General features: G+C 58.4%; 1 protein-coding gene across 1 annotated transcript; it reads left to right on the top strand.

Moving 5' to 3' along the window:
* Positions 1-1,908: 1,908 nt before the first annotated feature.
* Positions 1,909-18,301, top strand: EPHB4 (EPH receptor B4). The gene is made up of 17 exons (XM_027126024.1): positions 1,909-2,084; positions 4,762-4,832; positions 5,048-5,335; positions 6,030-6,426; positions 7,406-7,561; positions 7,748-8,080; positions 8,659-8,783; positions 9,295-9,460; positions 10,963-11,065; positions 11,261-11,325; positions 11,433-11,546; positions 11,679-11,926; positions 14,519-14,734; positions 15,045-15,194; positions 15,628-15,821; positions 16,015-16,170; positions 17,246-18,301. The coding sequence occupies exons 1-17, from the start codon at positions 2,033-2,035 to the stop codon at positions 17,373-17,375; spliced, it is 2,964 nt and encodes a 987-aa protein (XP_026981825.1). The 5' UTR covers positions 1,909-2,032; the 3' UTR covers positions 17,376-18,301.
* The last annotated feature ends 1,575 nt before the right edge of the window (positions 18,302-19,876 follow it).

The raw sequence follows: 19,876 nt of genomic DNA, 5'->3' as shown, positions 1-19,876 counted from the left end.
CAGCCCCTTGCTCCACCCAGCCTCATTTCTCCGTGCACCTGGGTTTCTCTTCCATTCCGGCCATGCACCTACTCCCCCCCCCCCCACCATGATGATGAACTGCATCCCCCATCAAAGGAGACAATTCAAGCAACCAAGAGCCTGAGGTGGGGTTGAGGGCAGGGCCCAGAAGGAGACACAATCATAACTCTTAGAGGCTAGAGAATGAGTGCAGAGTGAGAGCAGGGAAAGGTGCGTCCGCAGGAGATGGATAGCCTGGAGGAGAAACTGAACAAGGGATACTGGGCTTGGATCGGGGAGGGAGGAGGGAATTCCCAGCCCTGGCCTGGTCTGCCTGGCTCCAGCCAAGCTGGCTGTTTCCTGCCCCCTGTGACCCCCCCCCCACCCCGGAGCAGGACCCAGGCAGGGCTACGAGGAAGGGCAAGGGTGTGGGGAGCACCACTTGTGGCAGCAAGATAAGTGCGCTGGGACAAGAGGTCACTGCAGGCCTGGCTGTCCTCGCTGTGGGTTAGAGGGGCTTGGCAACCCCCCAAGCACCAAGGACTCCTCTTTCCCTCTCTCGGCTGCTCAGCTCCTCTTACTCGCCCCCCCTTAAGTACCTTCTGAGTCTAAGCTCTTTCCTTCCAGCTCTTCTGGGAGGAGCTGCTTTCCTGGACCCTCCCCTCTAGCTCACGAGATTTGGTAGGGGGTGGATGGCGACGAGAGGAAAGGCCCTCCCAGCCACGCCGAGGGCCCCCAGGAGCCCGACAGGAAACAGCCTTAGGAAAGACAGACAGCAGCAGCCCCGGCCCGAGCCCCAGGAGTCAGGACTGAGGGTGTCGCGGAGCCCTCCTAATCGCGACGGTGAGAGTGAGGACCATGATCTGGGAATCCGTCTGGGCCCCTCACTCTCTCGGACCCAACTACCTTTTACTTGCCCTTGCTTCCTGGGTTTTCTACACTCCCCATCTCAACCCAGGTGCCCCTCTTCCTCTGCACATTTTTCAGCGCTGCGTTGCGCGCACAGTAGGTCCCCAATACTTAATGTTTGTTGAATGATTTTGTGAACGTTCGCTCCAGGCGTATCTAAGCTGAGACCTCTGCCTTGGGGCCCGCTGGGCCACCCTCCATCTTTAAAAATTTCCCCCAAACACGGTCCCCTGCGCCAACCAGGGGGTGGTGGGAATCCCAAGTCCGCAGGAAGATCGGATAGGGCTTCGAGCGTGCGGCCCTCCATGCTGCGGGGTGTGTTTCTCTGCTCCCTGGTGTCTGCCGGGCTCGGACCTGATCCGGGGGTCCCTGGGCTCCGGCCCCGACACGCGCGGTCCGGATCAGGGGCGCACGGCCACGGGGCAGGTCTGGGCGGTCCCCGGGCTCCGCACCCGCCGCCCCTCCCCCTTCTCCAAACTTTCTCCCAACTTCCCGACCTGCTCAGCTCGACGCCCCGCTCCGCTTCCCTCATGAATTATTCAGCAGCGCGCGCTCCAATCAGCACGCCCCGGCCCCCTCGCCTCGCCTGGGCTGGGGGGTAACTCCCCCCGCCCCCCCGCGCGCCCGGCCCTCCCCGGCCAGGCGCCGCCCGGCCCAGCCCCAGCCTGCTCGGCCGCGCGCCGCAGTCCCCTCCCTCCCGCTCCCGTCCCCGCTCCGCTCCCCCCCTCCCTGCCGACGCGGAGCGCACTCGGCCAGGCGGCGCGAGCAGCGCCACTCCAGGGAGGGGGGGAGAGCGCGAGCGGCCGGCCCACCCCCAGCCACCCGGGGCGGGACCCCGAGGCTCCGGAGGGACCCCGACTCCAGCCACGTCTTGCTCTGCTCGCGCCCGGCGCGGCCGCTGCCAGGACGCCCCCGCCCTCCCGTCTGCGCGCGCGGCTGGGACGCGGGGCCACACCTGGGCGCCGCCACCGGGTGCCCGGCGCGCCCGCATGGGCCCGCGCTGAGGGCCCCGACCGAGTTCAGCGCGGGGAGTCGACGTCCACCCGCTCGGGGGGGGGTTTAGACCTGGGGGGGCTAGGGCCCCCCAAACTCGGATCGGATCCAACCAGAGTGAGGCGGCGCCATGGAGCTCCGGGCTCTGCTCTGCTGGGCTTCGCTTGTAGCCGCTTTAGAAGGTGAGTTTCCTTGGAGTCACCCCGCCACTTCTGGGGCCCCCCGAAGATGGGCCTCGGGGTGGAAGGGCCGACATCTGTCTCCCCCAAACCCGGCACCCCAACAGCGAACACTCCGGACCAATAGTGCTAGCCCGGGAGGGGGGCGGGGAGGAGGCGGCCCAGCGGGGAGTGGAGTTTTCTTTTGTTTGGGAAAGAGATGGAGGCGAGCTCTGTCCCGGGACATGCCCCGGTCCCGGCTCCCCACACTCTTACTCCGGACTCCAGACGCCCTTGGCAGCCTTTCCTTTTCTCTCCAATTTTCTACTCCCATCTTCAAAACTCTTTCCAAAGTTTCTGTCCTCTCCTCCCACCTCTGCCAAACAGGAGAAAACATTTCTGGAGGAACAAGAAGACAAGGCAGAACTTTGTGCTAGCCCCTAAAACTACCCCACCCCCCCATTCCGGAGCATTCACACCTTGACCCTACAATTCCACACACCGCCGTGGGGATGGCCACTTTCTGCACTCACACTCCAAACCTCCAAATCTCTCCCAAAGCCACGGCCCCTGCGCCAGGGAGGCCCCTTCCCTGGTTTCCCCAAGCTGCACCCCAGCCCTTTAAATGCTGTCTAGACCCTGCCCCAGTCCCACCAGAGTCCTTTCCTCTAACCCTAGGCCGGCAGAAACTGACCTACACAGCCCCCGTGTCCCCTGAACTCAGCTTAACTGCTGTCTACTTGTCTCTCTTAAACTTCTAATTTTTCTGCATCCCCCCACCCCAGCCAAAATGTTACTTTATCCGTGAGCCTCTGCCCTCCCCCCAACCCCTAGAGGGGGAGCCAAGAGCCCTGTAAACCCTCCTCCCATGGCCCTAATCTCCTTTCAATGAGCTGCCTCCTTCCCCTCCTTCACTGCCTGGAATCAAAGGGGTCTCTGGGGAGTGGGCCATGGGGGGCTACTGAGGAGAAGGAATCAAAGGCAGTTAGAAACCCCTCTCCCCCAGGCTGGGCAGTGCTGCTCTGGGCTGGGGATCAAAGGCTGGGTGTGGGGGAAGAGGAGAGACTTGCTGGGCTCGGGGAAAGATGGGGAAAGAACTGTGGGAGAGAAAGGGGAAAGTAAAGCAGGGAGAAAACCCGTCGGGATGATGTGTGGTGAGAGAGAAAGAAAGATGCAAAGAGGAACAGGGAGTAACTTCTAATTTCTGTTACCTCAGTGCTTTCTGGGCCCGAGGCCCATGCTGAGTGCTTTATGTTTTCAGGGTTCCAACAACCCTGTGGGTGGGATGTATTGTTGCTCCCATTTTACAGATGAGGAGACTGAGACGAGAGTTCAGTCTTTTATCCAAGGCTCTGTGCCCCAGGGATGGTGAAAGGTGGGAGACAGAAAGCAGAGTGACAGTCAGAAATGGAGGTGGACGGAGAGCGGGAGAGAGAGGTGGGAGGCAAAAGAAGTGACAGATCAAAGAGAGAGGGTGAGAGAAAGTGAGCCGCTCAGAGCGCCCGGGACAGCCTGAAACAGAGACAGTGTATAAATTGGAGACAGGAAAACACTATCCAGTCTGGAACAATGGAGGGTGGAGACGGCAGCCTCTATCCGCCCCCTTCCCAGAACCCGGGCATCCTGTCCCCAGCGTGCTGGGCTGTCTCCCGCCATCCATGGGGGCCCAGGCCTCACCCCAGCTGCCTGGCCGGGGTCCCGCCTGACCCCTTGCCCTCCGTGGACATCACCTGGTCCCTGGGAGGAGGCTGCCCGCCCACCTGCCTTCCCTTCTCTCCTGCAGCTCCCACCAGGGAGGGGGGCCCTGGTCCCAGGTGTGCTGCTGGCTCCCCTGGGGGCCCCCTCTCGGCTCCTCCCAGGGCAGGCCTGCAGCACCCCACCCACAAATCTCCGAGGGGATTCCCCTGCCCTCCCTCCCCCTCCTCAGCCAGGGGCGGGGGGCGGGGGGGGGGCTGTGCAGTTTCTCCTAATCCCCACCTTCCGCCAGAGCCGCGCCCCTCTCCTCCCCAGAGAGAGGCCAGAGCAGAGCCAGGTGTGTTCACCCCCCCGTACACACACCCCTAAAATCTCCTCCCCTTTTCCTTCCTGTAACCAAATCCAGATGTGAGGCCCCTGCACACAGGGGCCCAGGGCAGGAACCCGAGCGTCCCGGCCTCCAGCGCTTCCTCCTCCGAGGGCAGCTAGCTGGTGGGGAGGGAATGGGGGGTCAGGGCTGGGCCTCAGGAGGTCAGCACCACCTTCAAGGATCTGAAGGGCTGGGGTGTTTGGTCTGAAGGGGGGTGGGGACGGAGGCAGCGCGTTCTTTGGATTTGGGAACAGACTGCAGAGGCTGAGGCAGGCCCTGGTGGGAAGGGTGTCCCTGTATCCCACCTCGGGGTCAGGGTCAGGTCTGGGCTCTAGCTTAGCCCTTTCTGAGCTGTTTGCCTTTTTCCCCTTTCAGCATCTATGTCCCCCCTTCTCCTCTGGGGCACAGCAGTTCACAGAGGCCTAGATCTGGGAGTCCCAAAGGTCAGCTCCGTGCCTGTCAGCTGTCAGGGGCGGGGCTGGCACTCAGAAAAGAGGCTGGGAATCTGGGCTTGCTGGGGGGACAGAGGGCAGGGCTCGCTCCCCTCCTCGGCCTGTCTGTCTGTCTCAGCTCCCAGGGGTCTGGGCTTCCTGGTGTCTCTCCCAAGCGCTTACTGACTCTGTCTGTCTGTCTTAGAGACCCTACTGAACACAAAATTGGAAACTGCCGATCTGAAGTGGGTGACATTCCCTCAGGTGGAGGGACAGGTAAGAGCTGGGGCTTGGAGAGAAACCGAGGGAGGGGGTCCACCTGTACTCCTGCTTCCCAGGCCCCACACATACACACACAGCCATCGCAGCAGCCGAAGCAGGTATCCTCTGAGCCCTTGCTCTCCAGGGTCCCCCAGCCCTCGTGGCTTTATGGCACTGACCTTCACCCACCCACTTAGCAGCCCCCAGGCTGAGCGCCCTTCTCCCCGCAGTGGGAGGAGCTGAGCGGCCTGGACGAGGAGCAGCACAGTGTTCGGACCTACGAGGTGTGTGACGTGCAGCGGGCCCCGGGCCTGGCCCACTGGCTGCGCACGGGCTGGGTGCCCCGCCGGGGCGCCGTGCACGTGTATGCCACGCTGCGCTTCACCATGCTGGAATGCCTCTCCCTGCCGCGGGCCGGCCGCTCCTGCAAGGAGACCTTCACCGTCTTCTACTTTGAGAGCGACGCGGACACGGCCACGGCCCACACGCCAGCCTGGATGGAGAACCCCTACATCAAGGTACCCAGGTGCCCCAGGCCAAGGTGGGGTCTGGGGCCGGCCTGTGGTCTAGAGGTGCTGGGGGCGAGGAGCAAGAGGCCCGGGTCTGAGGAGGGGAGAGGGTGGCCTGCTAGGTGGGACAGCCGCTCTACTCCATGTGCTGGGCCCCCCTACACTTCCCCATTCTCTGAGTACACTTCGCCCCTTTCCAGCCCCCTGCCTTCGCACCAGCTGATGCCTCACCCTAGAATGCCTTCTCTCTGCCTCTCCCACCCAACTCCTCGCCTTGTAACTTCCAGCTCTGAGGTGCCCCCCGGGACGCCTTTGCTGATGTGCCCTGCCCTGGGGTCCCGCCTGCCGTAGCACTCATCATACTTTTAATTTATCATTAGTTCATCAGCGTTGCCTTCATTTCTGTTTCCTTGGCGTGGAGGCCAGGGCCTGGCACAGAGTGGGTGTTGATAAGTGTCTGTAGGACGAGTGAATGCACAGAAAGGGGGTGCGGGACAGTGGCTGGATGCATCATAGGAGCTCGGCGGGTGTTAATGGACAATGTTGGGGCCTGCAGGAAAGCGTACGTTGGGAACGGTGGAGAGAAGGTTCTGGAACAGGAGCCAGGCAGGTCAGGGAGAGGGTGAGCTGGGAAGAAGACAGTCCAGCGGGGTCCTGGGGGAGTGGAGGACAGCGGCAGTGAGTCTCTTCCCCAACCTGGCAGGTGGACACAGTTGCTGCTGAGCACCTGACCCGGAAGCGCCCCGGGGCCGAGGCCACCGGGAAGGTGAACGTCAAGACGCTGCGTCTGGGCCCGCTCACCAAGGCCGGCTTCTATCTGGCCTTCCAGGACCAGGGCGCCTGCATGGCCCTGCTGTCCCTGCACCTCTTCTATAAGAAGTGCGCCCAGCTGACCGTGAACCTCACCTGCTTCCCGGAGACCGTGCCTCGTGAGCTGGTGGTTCCCGTGGCGGGGAGCTGCGTGGCCGATGCTGTGCCCGCCCCTGGCCCCAGCCCGAGCCTCTACTGCCGGGAGGATGGCCAGTGGGCTGAGCAGCCGGTCACGGGCTGCAGCTGTGCTCCAGGGTTTGAGGCCGCCGAGGGGAATACCAGGTGCCGAGGTGAGGGCCAGCACTTCCCCCACAAAGCTTGCCTGTGTCTGCAGGAGGCCTGGCTGGTACCCTGCTCTTAGATCCACTTCTTAAATTTCCGTTTTAAAAGTTCTTTATTCTCCTGGGCACTCAGTTACTGGAGGGTGTGTTTTCAGGGCCCCCAGCACAGTTCTGAGCTCTCCATCATTTCCACACTCATTCTTCTATCTATGTCCAATTCCTTTCTGGGCTGTGGGACTGTCCTCAGGGCTGGGGGACCTTATTGGACTCAGAGGACAAAGGCTTCACGGTCTGTAGTCTTTTTCGTTATGGTTTCGTCAAATTTACTGATATTGAATTCTCACGTAGCCTTTTCTCCAGAGCAGAGTTTCTTAACCTGGGTTTTGTAGGTAGAACGTAGGGGAATCTGTGAACTTTGGTGGAAGGGAAAAAAAATGACCATTTCTTTGCACTCATCTTTACCTGAAATTGGCCACTCCTCTCACGGAGTGTCAGCCACAGCCCAGCGGTCGAGCAGGACCTGAGACTTGGGCCCCATTCAAATCCTGGGTGTTTTCACAGCCCATTAGAGATGACGCAAGACTGGCAAAATGTTGTTTTTCGCTCATGGTGACTTCAGTATTTCCTCGCCTGTCAGCCTTGCCGCTGTATCTTGTTGGTACAGAAACACACGTTGCTGTGTTGCAAAGTTTCTTCACGTTTCGATCACTGTATTTTTAGTTATTTGGTTTGCTTGGTAATCTGTGTATTTTGTGGTGTGCATTTAAAATCATTCCTCGGAGCAGGGGTCTGGGTTTCACCAGGCTGCCGTGGAGCGGCCGGGGGTACACGTCCGGGTTCAGACCCCTGGTCTGGAGGGAGGTCTTCTCTTAGAGGTGCTTCTCCCTCCCTGTTCTCCCTTTTGCACCTCGTGCGACTTTAGTAGCTGCCGAATGTCCTTTTTTTGCCCCCCCCCCGCTGAATGTCTCTGATGGACGCTTTCTCGCAGCCTGTGCTCAGGGCACCTTCAAGCCCCTGTCTGGGGAGGGGTCCTGCCAGCCGTGCCCAGCCAACAGCCACTCCAACACCATTGGCTCGCCCGTCTGCCAGTGTCGCATTGGGTACTTCAGGGCCCGCACAGACCCCCGAGGTGCACCCTGTACCAGTAAGTGGCCAGTGACCCCTGGGGTGGACCCCCGACCCCAGTCCCATCCTCCTCCCACACCTTCCTCCTCTTGACCCTGGTCTGGTGCCCGGCCAAGACAAGACGTCAGTGTGGCTGCCTGTCTGTCCCACTGCCCGTCCCCTGCCCGTCTGCTCAGCCTCTGCCTGACGTCCTGGTCTCCTGCAGCCCCTCCGTCCGCCCCGAGAAGCGTGGTTCCCCGCCTGAACGGCTCTTCCCTGCGCCTGGAATGGAGTGCCCCCCTCGAGTCGGGAGGCCGAGAGGACCTCACCTATGCGCTCCGGTGCCGGGAGTGCCGCCCCGGCGGCTCCTGCACGCCCTGCGGGGGAGACCTGACCTTCGACCCCGGCCCCCGGGACCTGATGGAGCCCTGGGTGGCCATTCGTGGGTTGCGTCCTGACTTCACCTATACCTTCGAGGTCACCGCCGTGAACGGGGTGTCCTCCTTAGCCAGCGGGCCAGTTCCATTTGAGGCTGTGAATGTCACCACTGACCGTGAGGGTGAGACTGGGGGCTGGGGGCAGGGGGCAGCCTGTGGTCGGATGGGAGAGGCGTTGGTGGGAAAGGCTCGCGAGGGATATGGACAGTCTAAAGGCCTGAGGGGGAAAAGGCAGCAGCTGGGGAGTGGGATCCCCAGGAAATATAGCGGGTCAAGGCCTTTGGGGCAAGAGGCAGAAAGAGAATTAAAAAGATGCAAAAGTGGGGCTTCCCTGGTGGCACAGTGGTTGAGAGTCCGCCTGACGATGCAGGGGACGCGGGTTCGTGCCCTGGTCCAGGAGGATCCCGCATGCCGCGCAGTTGCTGGGCCCGTGGGCCATGGCCGCTGGCCCTGCGCGTCTGGAGCCTGTGCTCCGCAACGGGAGAGGCCACAACAGTGAGAGGCCTGCATACCGCAAAAAAAAAAAAAAAAAAAAGATGCAGAGGTGGACTGGAGAGTTCAGGACGGGGCAGAGAGAGCCACAAGGAATTCCGGAAACAGCTGGGGGACCGAGACAAGTGTGGCCAGTAGAGGAGGAGCTGGGAAAGATGAGAGACAGACCTGCCACGATCAAGGGCCCCAAGGCATCTGTCTCTTGCAGTGCCACCCCCAGTGTCCGACATCAGGGTGACTCGGTCATCACCCAGCAGCTTGAGCCTGGCATGGGCTGTTCCCCGGGCACCCAGCGGGGCAGTGCTGGACTATGAGGTCAAGTATCACGAGAAGGTGAGACCAGGCCCCGCCCCAGGGGTGGGGGTGGGCAGTGGGACCTGCTCCAGGGACCAGGACGCCTGAATTGCAGCCCTCTGCCACGTACTAGCCAAGTGACCTTGTGTCAACCCCTTGGCCTCTCTGAGCTTAATATCCTCATTGTAAAATGCTTAGGATGGGACTTCCCTGGCAGTCCAGTGGTTAAGACTCTGTGCTTCCACTGCAGGGGGCATGGGTTCGATCCCTGGTCGGGGAACTAAGATCCCGCATGCCACGCGGCGAGGCCTCCCCCACCCCCCAAAAATGCTTAGGATAATGGAACCTATCCCACAGAAGCGCTACAAGGATTAAATGATATAATTAATGCAAAACACAAGGCACAGTGCATACATAAGTGAGCACAAAGGCCGCACCTGCCACTCAGCAGGACAGAGATGCTAGGGATGCGGGCCCAGGGCGGGGGGAGGCAGAAAGAGCAGTGGAATCTGGGGGCCCTGGCTCACGGCCAGTCCCCTCTCCTGAACAGGGCGCAGAGGGCCCCAGCAGTGTGCGGTTCCTGAAGACATCGGAGAACCGGGCAGAGCTGCGGGGACTGAAGCGGGGAGCCAGCTACCTGGTCCAGGTGCGGGCGCGCTCCGAGGCTGGCTACGGGCCCTTCGGCCAGGAGCACCACAGCCAGACCCAGCTGGACGGTGAGCCCGGGGAGCCAGATGCAGGTGGGGTTGGCTGACCTGACCAGGCGGGAGGCCTTGGCTCTGCCCTCAGGACCCCCAAAGCCACAGCCCCACGCTTCTCTTTCTCTCAACCACGAGGCATTTTGGCCTGGGGATAAGATGTAGAAACCAAAAGCAACAGCTGGGTGTGAAGGCCAGCTCAGCGGCTCTCCAGCTATGTGACCTTCAGCAAAAAGTTGACCCCTGAGCCCCAGCTCTCTCATCCAAAAAAATGGAAATATGAGGCCTCTCTCACAGGGCTCCCAGGATTAACTGAGGTGACACTATGATAGATTTTGTATGCTGGCTCAGTGGTTTTCTAAACTTTTGAACTTTTTTAACCATTTTATTGAGGTATGACTCATACGCCATGATTCACCCATTTAACATGTATAATTCATGGGCTCCCCTGGTGGCGCAGTGGTTGAGAATCTGCCTGCCAATGCAGGGGACACGGGTTCGAGTCCTGGTCTGGGAGGATCCCACATGCCGCAGAGCAACTAGGCTCGTGAGCCACAACTACTGAGCCTGCGCGTCTGGAGCCTGTGCTCCGCAACAAGAGAGGCTGGGATAGTGAGAGGCCCGCGCACCGCAAGGAAGAGGGGCCCCCACTTGCCACAACTAGAGAAAGCCCTCGCACAGAAACAAAGACCCAACACAGCCAAAAATAAAAATAAATAAATTTTAAAATAAAATAAAATGTATAATTCATTGACTTATAATATATTCACAGAGTTGTGCAACCATCACCGCAATTAATTTTAGATCATTTCAGCACCTCAAAAAAGAGATGCTTATAACTCTTCCATTACCTCCCAGCCCCTGGCAAACACTAGTCTACTTTTTTTTTTTTTTTTTTGGCGGTACGTGGGCCTCTCACTGTTGTGACCTCTCCCGTTGCGGAGCACAGGCTCCGGACGCGCAGGCTCAGCGGCCATGGCTCACGGGCCCAGCCGCTCTGCGGCATGTGGGATCTTCCCGGACTGGGGCACGAACCCGCGTCCCCTGCATCAGCAGGCGGCCTCTCAACCACTGCGCCACAGGGAAGCCTGGTCTACTTTTTGTGTCTGTGGTTTGCCTGTGCTGGACCTTTCATACAAATGCAGGCACACGATACGGTCTTTTGGGACTGGCTTCTTTTACGTGGCATGATGTTTTCAAGGTTCATCCGTGTTGTAGAACGTGTCAGGACTTCATTCCGTCTCGTGGCTGAAAAATACTCCATTGAATGGCTGCGGCACATTTTATTTATCCATTCATCCGTTGATGGGCATTTGGGTTGTTTCCACTTTTTGGCTACGAACCTTTTCATTTTTAGCCTTTGGAACCTTCTGTTCAAGTGGAACCTTTTGTGGTTTCCAGTATTTATAACAGAACAAAATCAAACCCACCAGGGCTGGGAAACTTCTTTGCTTGCCCTGAGGGACTTGAGGGGAGCCCACGGGCCCGCCGGGTCCCCCTGATCACCAGTTCTTCTCCAGAGAATGAGAGCTGGCGGGAGCAGCTGGCCCTGATTGCTGGCACGGCGGTCGTGGGCGCGGTGCTGGTCCTCGTGGTCGTCGTCATCGCTGTCCTTTGCCTCAGGTGAGGGCTCTGGGCACCCGGGGGCCCCTGCGAAGCCCTGTGTAGCTGGCCACCTGCCCTCCTGCTCCAGGGCAAACCTCCCCCGATGTCCCGGGAGCCTGTTTTCACCTGGAACCTTCTCTGATTCCCATCCTTCCCCTCTGGAAACATCGAGATGCGTGACTCAGTTTACCTCTTCTTTCCCATCGGCTACAGGAAGCAGAGCAACGGGAGAGAAGCTGAATACTCAGACAAACACGGACAGTATCTCATTGGGCACGGTGGGTAGGCCCATCCTGGAGGAGACAGGGCTGGGGTGCGAGCTGTGAGCCAGGGACCAGGGCATCTGAATGCAGTGGTGGTTGACAAGCCCCGCGTGATTCCTCAGGTACTAAGGTCTACATTGACCCCTTCACTTACGAAGACCCTAATGAGGCTGTGAGGGAATTTGCCAAAGAGATCGATGTCTCCTATGTCAAGATTGAAGAGGTGATTGGCGCAGGTGAGAGGAAGATGCCTGGGTGCCCGGGTCGGGGGGAGGGGTGGGGAGAGGGACTGCAGGGCCGGACCTGGGGTTGGGGCCGGGGGGGGGGGCGCGGGTCAGGAGAGCTGACCCTCGGCCTCCTTCCTGAAGGCGAGTTTGGGGAGGTATGCCGGGGGCGGCTGAAGGCCCCAGGGAAAAAGGAGAGCTGTGTGGCCATCAAGACCCTGAAGGGCGGCTACACGGAGCGGCAGCGGCGGGAGTTCCTGAGCGAGGCCTCCATCATGGGCCAGTTCGAGCACCCCAACATCATCCGCCTGGAGGGCGTGGTCACCAACAGCGTGCCCGTCATGATTCTCACCGAGTTCATGGAGAACGGCGCCCTGGACTCCTTCCTGAGGGTGAGACCCCCTGCTCCCAGCTTTCCGCGTCCACCCTGTGCTCCCGTAGGGCAAGCAAGGAGCTCAGAACCCAGGACAGACAGTGGGTCCTGCGTCACTGCCCCTCTGCCCTTCATTCTCCACCAGGGAAGGTGGAGTCCTGGGATTGGTCTCCCTGTGGAGCTGGCTGACCCTGGGACATGGAGGGGTTGTCATCTGTCCTCGTGACAAATATTTACTGAGCGCCTCGTTGTGTAGCAGCCACTGTACTGGGCCTCGGGGGATAGAGCCGTGACCATCTCTGCTCTTGGAGAGCTGGTGGCGTAATGGGGGAGACTGAAGATTAACAAGTACAAACAAGGTTTTACAAAAAGTAAACATGATTTCAGATGTGAAAAAAATTAAACAGGATCATAGAAATGAGAGAGAAGAGCTCATTTTTGCTACCTTAACAAAACTGCATGAATTTTATTATTTTTTAAACTTTCCTATGCATCTTCTGTAAAAAACCAAAACTTTCTTTTTTTTGGCCGCTTCACGCGGCGTGCGGAATTTCCCTGACCCGGGATTGAAGCCGCTCCCCCTGCAGTGGAAGTGCGGCGTCTTAACCACTGGACCACCAGGGAAGTCCCCAAAACGTTTTTCTACATAACAAAGTAACATTGCGTTTAACAGAATTGCAACAATTCCTTGGTATCACCTAATGCCAACTTGATACTCATATTTCTCTAGTTGTCCCCCGAATGTCCCAGCATCCAGTTCAGGATCAAGCACTGCACCTGTGGTTATTGTTTTGAGCCTTTTCTACATCCAGGACAGTCCCTTGCTGGGGTTCTGATACACTGAAGGGCTGGGCCACTTGTCCACTTGAATGTCTTATCTTCGGGATTTATCGGATTCTTCCCTGTGGGGTCATCTAGCTTGTTTCTCTGTGTTTCCTGTAAGGGAAGCAATGTCTATTAATGTTGTGCTAAGTTCAAAATTAAACGTCTGTGGCCAGCCTACATCAGGGGGAGCCGTGTACTTCCCGTGGCACCGCATCAGGAGACACAGGCTACCCGGCTGCCAACATGAGGGATGCTGAGGCCTGGAGCACTGCCAGAATGGCCTGACCCTCCCTTGTGGATACGGGAGTCTGTTCCATTGTCCGGTTGCAGGAAAGGGAAGGGGGTCTATCTTAGAAGAGATGACGTTTGGGTAGATGAGAAAGCCGGCCATGAGAAGATGGGGGGAAGCGTGTCGGGGGCAGAGAGTAGCAACCCAGGGTGGGCGGGATCCCAGCCTGTTTAAGAAGCAGAGAGGCCGGTGAAGCTGAACCAGGTCAGCAGAGGAGTGATAGTGGATCACGTTGCGGTTGGCGGCTGGGCCTCGTGACCTTAGAAGTTTGGATGCGATTAGAAGTCTGAGGGGAAGCTTTTCAGCAGGAGAGGGAGGTGATTTGAGGAGATCCCTCTGACGGATGCTGGGGGAGAGGAGCCGATGAGAACACTGGCATCATTCAGGCCACGGGGGCTGCAGTGAATGCGCACAAGTGGTTGGTTTGGGGTGCGTTTTGGAGGCACAGTCAGCAGAACTTGCTGATGGACTGTAAGCCGTGGGAGTGGGAGACTCCGAGGTCTCTACCCTGAGCGTCTGGAAGTGAGTCCACCAGCTGAGATGTGAGGCGTGGGGTGGGTGCAGGCTTGGAGGATGGATTCAGAGTTCGGTTTCTGAACTCTGTGTTGCTGGCCCTGGAGGGCTGCCGAGGGTCCCCTGCGTGCTAGCTGGACCCAGAAGGTGGGCTGAGTTAACTGTCCATGACTGGTCGGCTTACCTGGTGAGAGGCAGCTCTACAAAGCTCAAGGTCGGGCTTTAGACCTTGGGTTTGGTGCTGTGGTCACTGATCACACCGGATTCCTCACTGTTCTCTTGCATCCTGCATACAGTTGGTCCAAGAGGGCCGAGCGAGACTGTGGCAGGTTTAGCACCGAGGCACGCATCTCCACCTGTCGAAGGGCGGCTTCTGAGCACGCTCGTAACTGTCAGCGCTCTGTTGCTGTCAAATAAAGAGAACATAGATCAAAGGCATTTGTTGAGTATTTCCTGGATGTAAAGCACTGGATGTAAAGGTTAAATGGAAGAAAATCTTAAAATGTCTCCTTATAATCTAATTACGAGAGACTGAAAGCAAATATTTGAAAGTGGGACAACTGTAAGCATTGTGTCACGATACCATAGTAAGAGCTGAGAGAACTCAGGGTAAAAGAAAGGAGGGAGGGACTTCCCTGGCGGTCCAGTGGTTAAGACTCCGCATTCCCAATGCAGGGAGCCCAGGTTCGATACCTGGTCGGGGAACTAAGATCCTGCATGCACGACCAAAAAATAAAATAAAATAAACCGTCTATAGATTTCAAATAATAAAATTTAGAAATAGAAAATAAATAAAAATAAAGAAATTTTTTTTTTTTTTTTTTTTAAAGAAAGGGGGTGGTTTACCTGGGATGTCAGCAGGCCAGTCCTACAGGTAGGTCTGTGAGTTGGGTCTGGGAGGGACAAATACTGTTTAGAACATGGAAGGAAGGGGGAGCAGTGGGTGAGCTGTCCGAACCACGCCCCCGCCATGTCCATCTCCAGCTGAACGACGGCCAGTTCACCGTCATCCAGCTCGTGGGCATGTTACGGGGCATCGCTTCGGGCATGCGGTACCTTGCTGAGATGAGCTACGTCCACCGAGACCTGGCTGCCCGCAACATCTTGGTCAACAGCAACCTCGTCTGCAAGGTTTCAGACTTTGGCCTCTCCCGATTCCTGGAGGAGAACTCTTCTGATCCCACCTACACGAGCTCTCTGGTGAGGCTGGGGCGCAGGCATATGAACTAGGTTCTTAGGGCCAGGTGAGCAGGGCAGGTTGGAAAGTTGGGAGGCTGAGGGCTTGACAGCTCTGGTCCAAGACAGGTTGTAAGAGTAGACTTTGTGGGGGCAGGGGGGGCAGCTTAAGGAACCTGGCTACCGGGTGTCTAGGAAAAGAACAGAGTCGGGGAGCTGGGTGTTTGGGTCCCAGAAAGAAAGGAGGCCTGAGCTGGGGGAAACGCAAAGGTGGGGGGCAGAATGCCTGAGTCCTGTGAGTCCCCCAGCTCACCTTTTCCTCCCCCATCTTTAGGGAGGAAAGATTCCCATCCGATGGACAGCCCCTGAGGCCATTGCATTCCGGAAGTTCACATCTGCCAGTGATGCCTGGAGCTATGGGATTGTGATGTGGGAGGTCATGTCATTTGGGGAACGGCCGTACTGGGATATGAGCAATCAGGATGTAAGTGTCCTACCAAGCTTTCCTGGAACGTCCTCTCTCTTGGGATATGGGGCGGGGGGTGGGGTGGGGTGGGGGGGGGGGTTGGTTCTCAGAGAGCTCATCACTGCTTGGTCCTTGAGGTGGTGAGGGTGGCGCTGTGAGGAGCTGATCTCTGTATCCAAGGGCTCAATACAGCCTATCTGGTCACAGAAGGACACAGTGATGGAAGGCAGCCTTGGGAAGTTACATGTCTGGATCATAGCTCATGCGCTTCTGGGACGCTGAGCCACAGCCAGTGGCCTCGGCCCTGGCCAGGAGCACCCCCCAGAACTGCCCTTCTGGGGGGTGCTGTAGCAGCCATCCCGGCATCTCTTAAGTCGCCGTTTCCCTGGGGTCCTTTGGCAGCCTTGTTTTCCCTGACGTCCTCACCCAGTGCTTCTACCTGTCATTCCAGGTGATCAATGCCATTGAACAGGACTACCGGTTGCCCCCGCCCCCAGACTGCCCCACCTCCCTGCATCAGCTTATGCTGGACTGTTGGCAGAAAGACCGGAACGCGCGGCCCCGCTTCCCCCAGGTGGTCAGTGCCCTCGACAAGATGATCCGGAACCCTGCCAGCCTCAAAATCGTGGCCCGCGAGAATGGCGGGTGAGGACCCCAGAGGATGGGCCCTCTTTCCTGCACTCTGCCATCCCCTGAGAACCTCGCTTCCCCCTGAGAAGTATCCGTCCCGTTGGTGGTATGTGGGATGGTCCCTGTCCACCTCTCCAGGGCTGGGCTCTACTTCGCCACCCTGACACGGGCTGGTTCTCAGTGTGTCCTCCCCATCCTTGCCTCCCAGGGCCTCGCACCCCCTCCTGGATCAGCGGCAGCCTCACTACTCAGCTTTTGGCTCTGTGGGCGAGTGGCTTCGAGCCATCAAGATGGGAAGATACGAAGAAAGTTTTGCAGCCGCTGGGTTTGGCTCCTTCGAGCTGGTCAGCCAGATCTCCACTGAGTAAGTCGTGGCAGGAGATGGAGGTGGGGGAGTGGTGAGGGCCAAGCAGCCAGGAGGGGTGGTGCCTGGGGACCAGAATCAGGTCCACAGTTTCAGCAGGGGCCTTTGGGGTCAACTCCTGGTGCCAACTCTGTTTTCTAAAGCCCCTCCCCTGCCAAAGCAGTAACAGCTGCAGGGGCTGAGAGCCCCAGGATTCTTCCCGGTCAGCTGTGCGCGCCTCACCCCCTTGCACCGTCTCAGCCCGGGGCCATCTCGCTCCCACCTCGCAATCTGTATGTATCTTCGTGCATCTGTCTGCATTCCAGACCCTGCTCTCACATTAACGACGTGTCAACTCTGGATGCTTTCCCACCCATAAAAGGAGAAGGTTGGACTAGGTTTTGGAGAGCCTTTCCAGCTTTAATGTTAAATGGTTTTATGATTCCAATGCCTCCCCAATACTGGTTTTCCCTAGCTGGCCTCTCCCTGGTCCTCCTTTCTGCCTTTCCATTTCTCTCCCAATGACTCTTCTTGCCCCAGGTTTGAATCACAGAAATAGAAGGACTATAAACCCAGACACAGAGGGTCCAGGAGGCCCTTCCTCTCCCTGGAAGGCAGGTCCCGGGCCAGTCTGCCCCACCAGGTCTGGGCATCTCCTCCCTGACTTGCTCTAGCCTCGCCTTGACACGGGTTCCCTGACACGAGCTCTTGCCCTCCATTTCTCACCTCTTTTTTCCTTATCCCCGTCTCCCCGCATCAGGATGGGGCTGGGAGCAGTTTGTTTTTGTCCTCTCCCGCCCCTTCCTCTCCACCCACCCAGCTCTTTCTTTCCTTCTCTCTCTCTCTCTCTCTCTCTCAGCCCGCCCCACCTCCTGCATCTCGACCCCCGCGGGTACCTAGCCCCGCTCCTTACTGCGGCTGCGCAGAACTGTGGCGGCTCCTAAATCCTCCGGAAACTGACTGGCAACTATTGACGTCAGCCCCCTTTCCCGCCGGCCATTCTGATTGGCGGACAGTCCCGAGGCGAGGATGGGGTTTTGGTAGGAGAGCCGCCCGGGAGCCCAGTGGCCTCACCTAGCTGTTCATTCTTCCCCAGGGACCTGCTCCGAATCGGAGTCACTCTGGCGGGGCATCAGAAAAAAATCCTGGCCAGTGTGCAGCACATGAAGTCCCAGGCCAAGCCTGGAGCCTCAGGAGGGTCGGGGGCACCAGCGCCCCAGTACTGACCTGCGCCTCCTCGCCTGGCCCCCCAGCTCTGGAGCGGCAGGAACTCCCACGCTGGGGACACCGCTCCCCTTATTCCCGGGGCAGAATCGGGTGGGGACCCAAGAGGCTCCCATCCCCGGGCCCCACTGGATTGCACTTTGAACCCATGGGGGCGGGGAGCTGGTAATTTGGAGAGAAGGGATTTGGGGATTCGGCCGTACGGGAGTGTAGAAATCAGACCCTCCCCAAGCGGGGAACCCCAAACTGAGGGTGTGGGAGCCCTTCCCTCGGGATTGGGTCTGAACAGAGGAAAAGAAGTGCCCAGAATCTGCCAACATCCCGGGGGTGGGGGGTGTTGGGCACAATCCCACGGCCTCCCTCCGATCCCCAATTAGAGCCCCCAGGTGCCCCTCCTCACCTTGAAGGGCAGCGACCCTGCAGACCAAAGAGAAGGGGGGACTAGCCTGCGAGTCGTGAGGCAGGAAGGGGCGGCATGGCCCAGTGACAAAATCATTGGACTTGGATGTCCCAACCTTGCTGCTGTCTCCACCGAATTCGGTTTTCCCTTGTAAATGCCCCTCCCCCATCTGCTGCCTTCATATTGAAGGTTTTTGAGTTTTATTTTTTGTTTTCGGTCTTATTTTTCCTTCCCTTTTTTTTTTTTTTTTATACCGTCCTTGTAACTTTTTGTGTTAGAGGGGACCTGTTTATCGCCTCCTTTGCCCAAGTTGAAACGGACCCATCGTTGTGTGTTTCCAGAACAGTGCCTTGGTCACGCCGCAACCCCAGACATTTCCCTGCCCCCCCAAGTACCCCTAAGCTGTGTCCATGAGGGGGTGTGGGGGGCAGTGGTGTTAGAAACAAGAGACAGACACTGGTGCTTGGAGGGGTTCTTAAATTATATTTAAAACAATTGTTTTGTATAAATAAAAGAAAATGGAAAGCGTCCTGGCTCTGGGGATGATTGGGAGTGGGGTGGGTGGGGGAATAGACTTCTGTGGAGGGTGGGGACTGGTGTGAAGGAGCTTTTGAGCCAGGCTGAGAGGGGTCGGAGGTCTGGAGACGGGGCTGGGTGTTTGGTTCCCAGCCCCACGGTGTGTTTGAGGTGGTAGGGTGGGGGCAGTGGAAGATGAGTCATCGGCAGCTGCTTCTAACGGCTCCAGACGGCTCTGCCAATAGCCTGGGGCACCTCCGGGATGGGGTTGCCCTCCCTCCCCTGCCCTGGTTCCCTAGCCCTGGCAGGGGGCTTTGTGAGGCAGGGGAGGCCTTGAGCTCGGAGCCTGGCCCTACAGCCCCCTGAAGGGGGGAGGGGGGAATCTGGGGTGGAGGTCCAGTCACATGAAAGAGACAGATGTGGGCCAGATGTTAACAGCTGGGGTTGGTTTAGAGGCAATGTGGGGGGGAGTGTCTGCATCGGCTGTGGAGGAGGGGCAGAGGCTGGAGTGGAGGACGTGGACCCCCCACAAGTACACACACGCACACACACACACACGCACACACACACACACACACACACACACACACACACACACACGTGTACAGATGCTGCGCTAGGTTGGGAGGACAATTCCCCCTTTCAAGATGCTGCCCAGGCAGGTTCTCCCAGCCTCTTGGGAAGGGAGGGGAAACCACCTGAGTATCTTCCCCTAACTTCTCCCTCCCAAACAGGAAGATGAGATGAGGGTGGGGGTCAGTCCCCCAAAGTCTCTCAGCATCTTTGGTTTCCCAGCCTGCCCGCCCCAGGAGACAACTGCAGGGGCAGCCCTGGACCGGGTCAGGTTTGTCAAGCTGGTGCAGCCCTGCCATTTCTGCATCTCAGCTGACCCCTGTTGTCGTGTTGGGGTCAGTACAGGACCCCAAATCACAATCTCTGCCTCTCCCAGCCCAGGAAGCCTCCGGCAGTGATCCTGCCCCCAATTTCCTGCCTTTGGGAGTATAATACTCTGGAATCCTCTGTTGCCTCCCTCGATGACACGGCCCAGGTGTTGTACCCCTAAAAGCGGGTGGATGGGAGTCCGTCCTGCCGATGACAGCGGGGGTCTGGGTCCCCCTACTTCCAGAAGGAGGAAGTCTATCTCGAGGATGCTGGTCCAGGCCACCTCCTTCGCTGCCAACCAGACATCCAGGCTAGATAAGGAGACCTTAGCTGGGTGAGGGGAGGAACCGAGATCAAGGGGGCAGGATATAGATGAAGAACAGAGAGGCAGAGGATCAAAGAGCAGGAGAAGGGAGCTCAGTGCGGGCAGGCATGCCGCCGGGAGCCCCGTGATGCCCAGGTTAAAGCACGGCCAGTCCAGTTCCAGAAGGCCTGAGCCTTCCTGTCACAAGCTCCAGAGTGTGAGCTGCTCCCCCCAGCTAAGGGGCTGGGTGGCCTGGCCAGGGGCACCCCTCCCTTGGAGCCCGTTCCCCAGCCAGCTTGGGTCCTGCTTCCTTACATGAAGGTGGCTTCTGGGGTCATTTGGAGGACAAGCACAGAATAAGGATTCCTTTCTAGAACCCAGGGTCCTGCCTGTTTTGGCAT

This window comes from Aethalodelphis obliquidens, unplaced genomic scaffold (assembly GCF_003676395.1).
Source record: "Aethalodelphis obliquidens isolate GAN/ISIS:26980383/991018 unplaced genomic scaffold, ASM367639v1 scaffold30, whole genome shotgun sequence".
Taxonomy (NCBI): Eukaryota; Metazoa; Chordata; class Mammalia; order Artiodactyla; family Delphinidae; genus Aethalodelphis; species Aethalodelphis obliquidens.
This window is presented reverse-complemented; position numbering and strand designations above follow the sequence as displayed.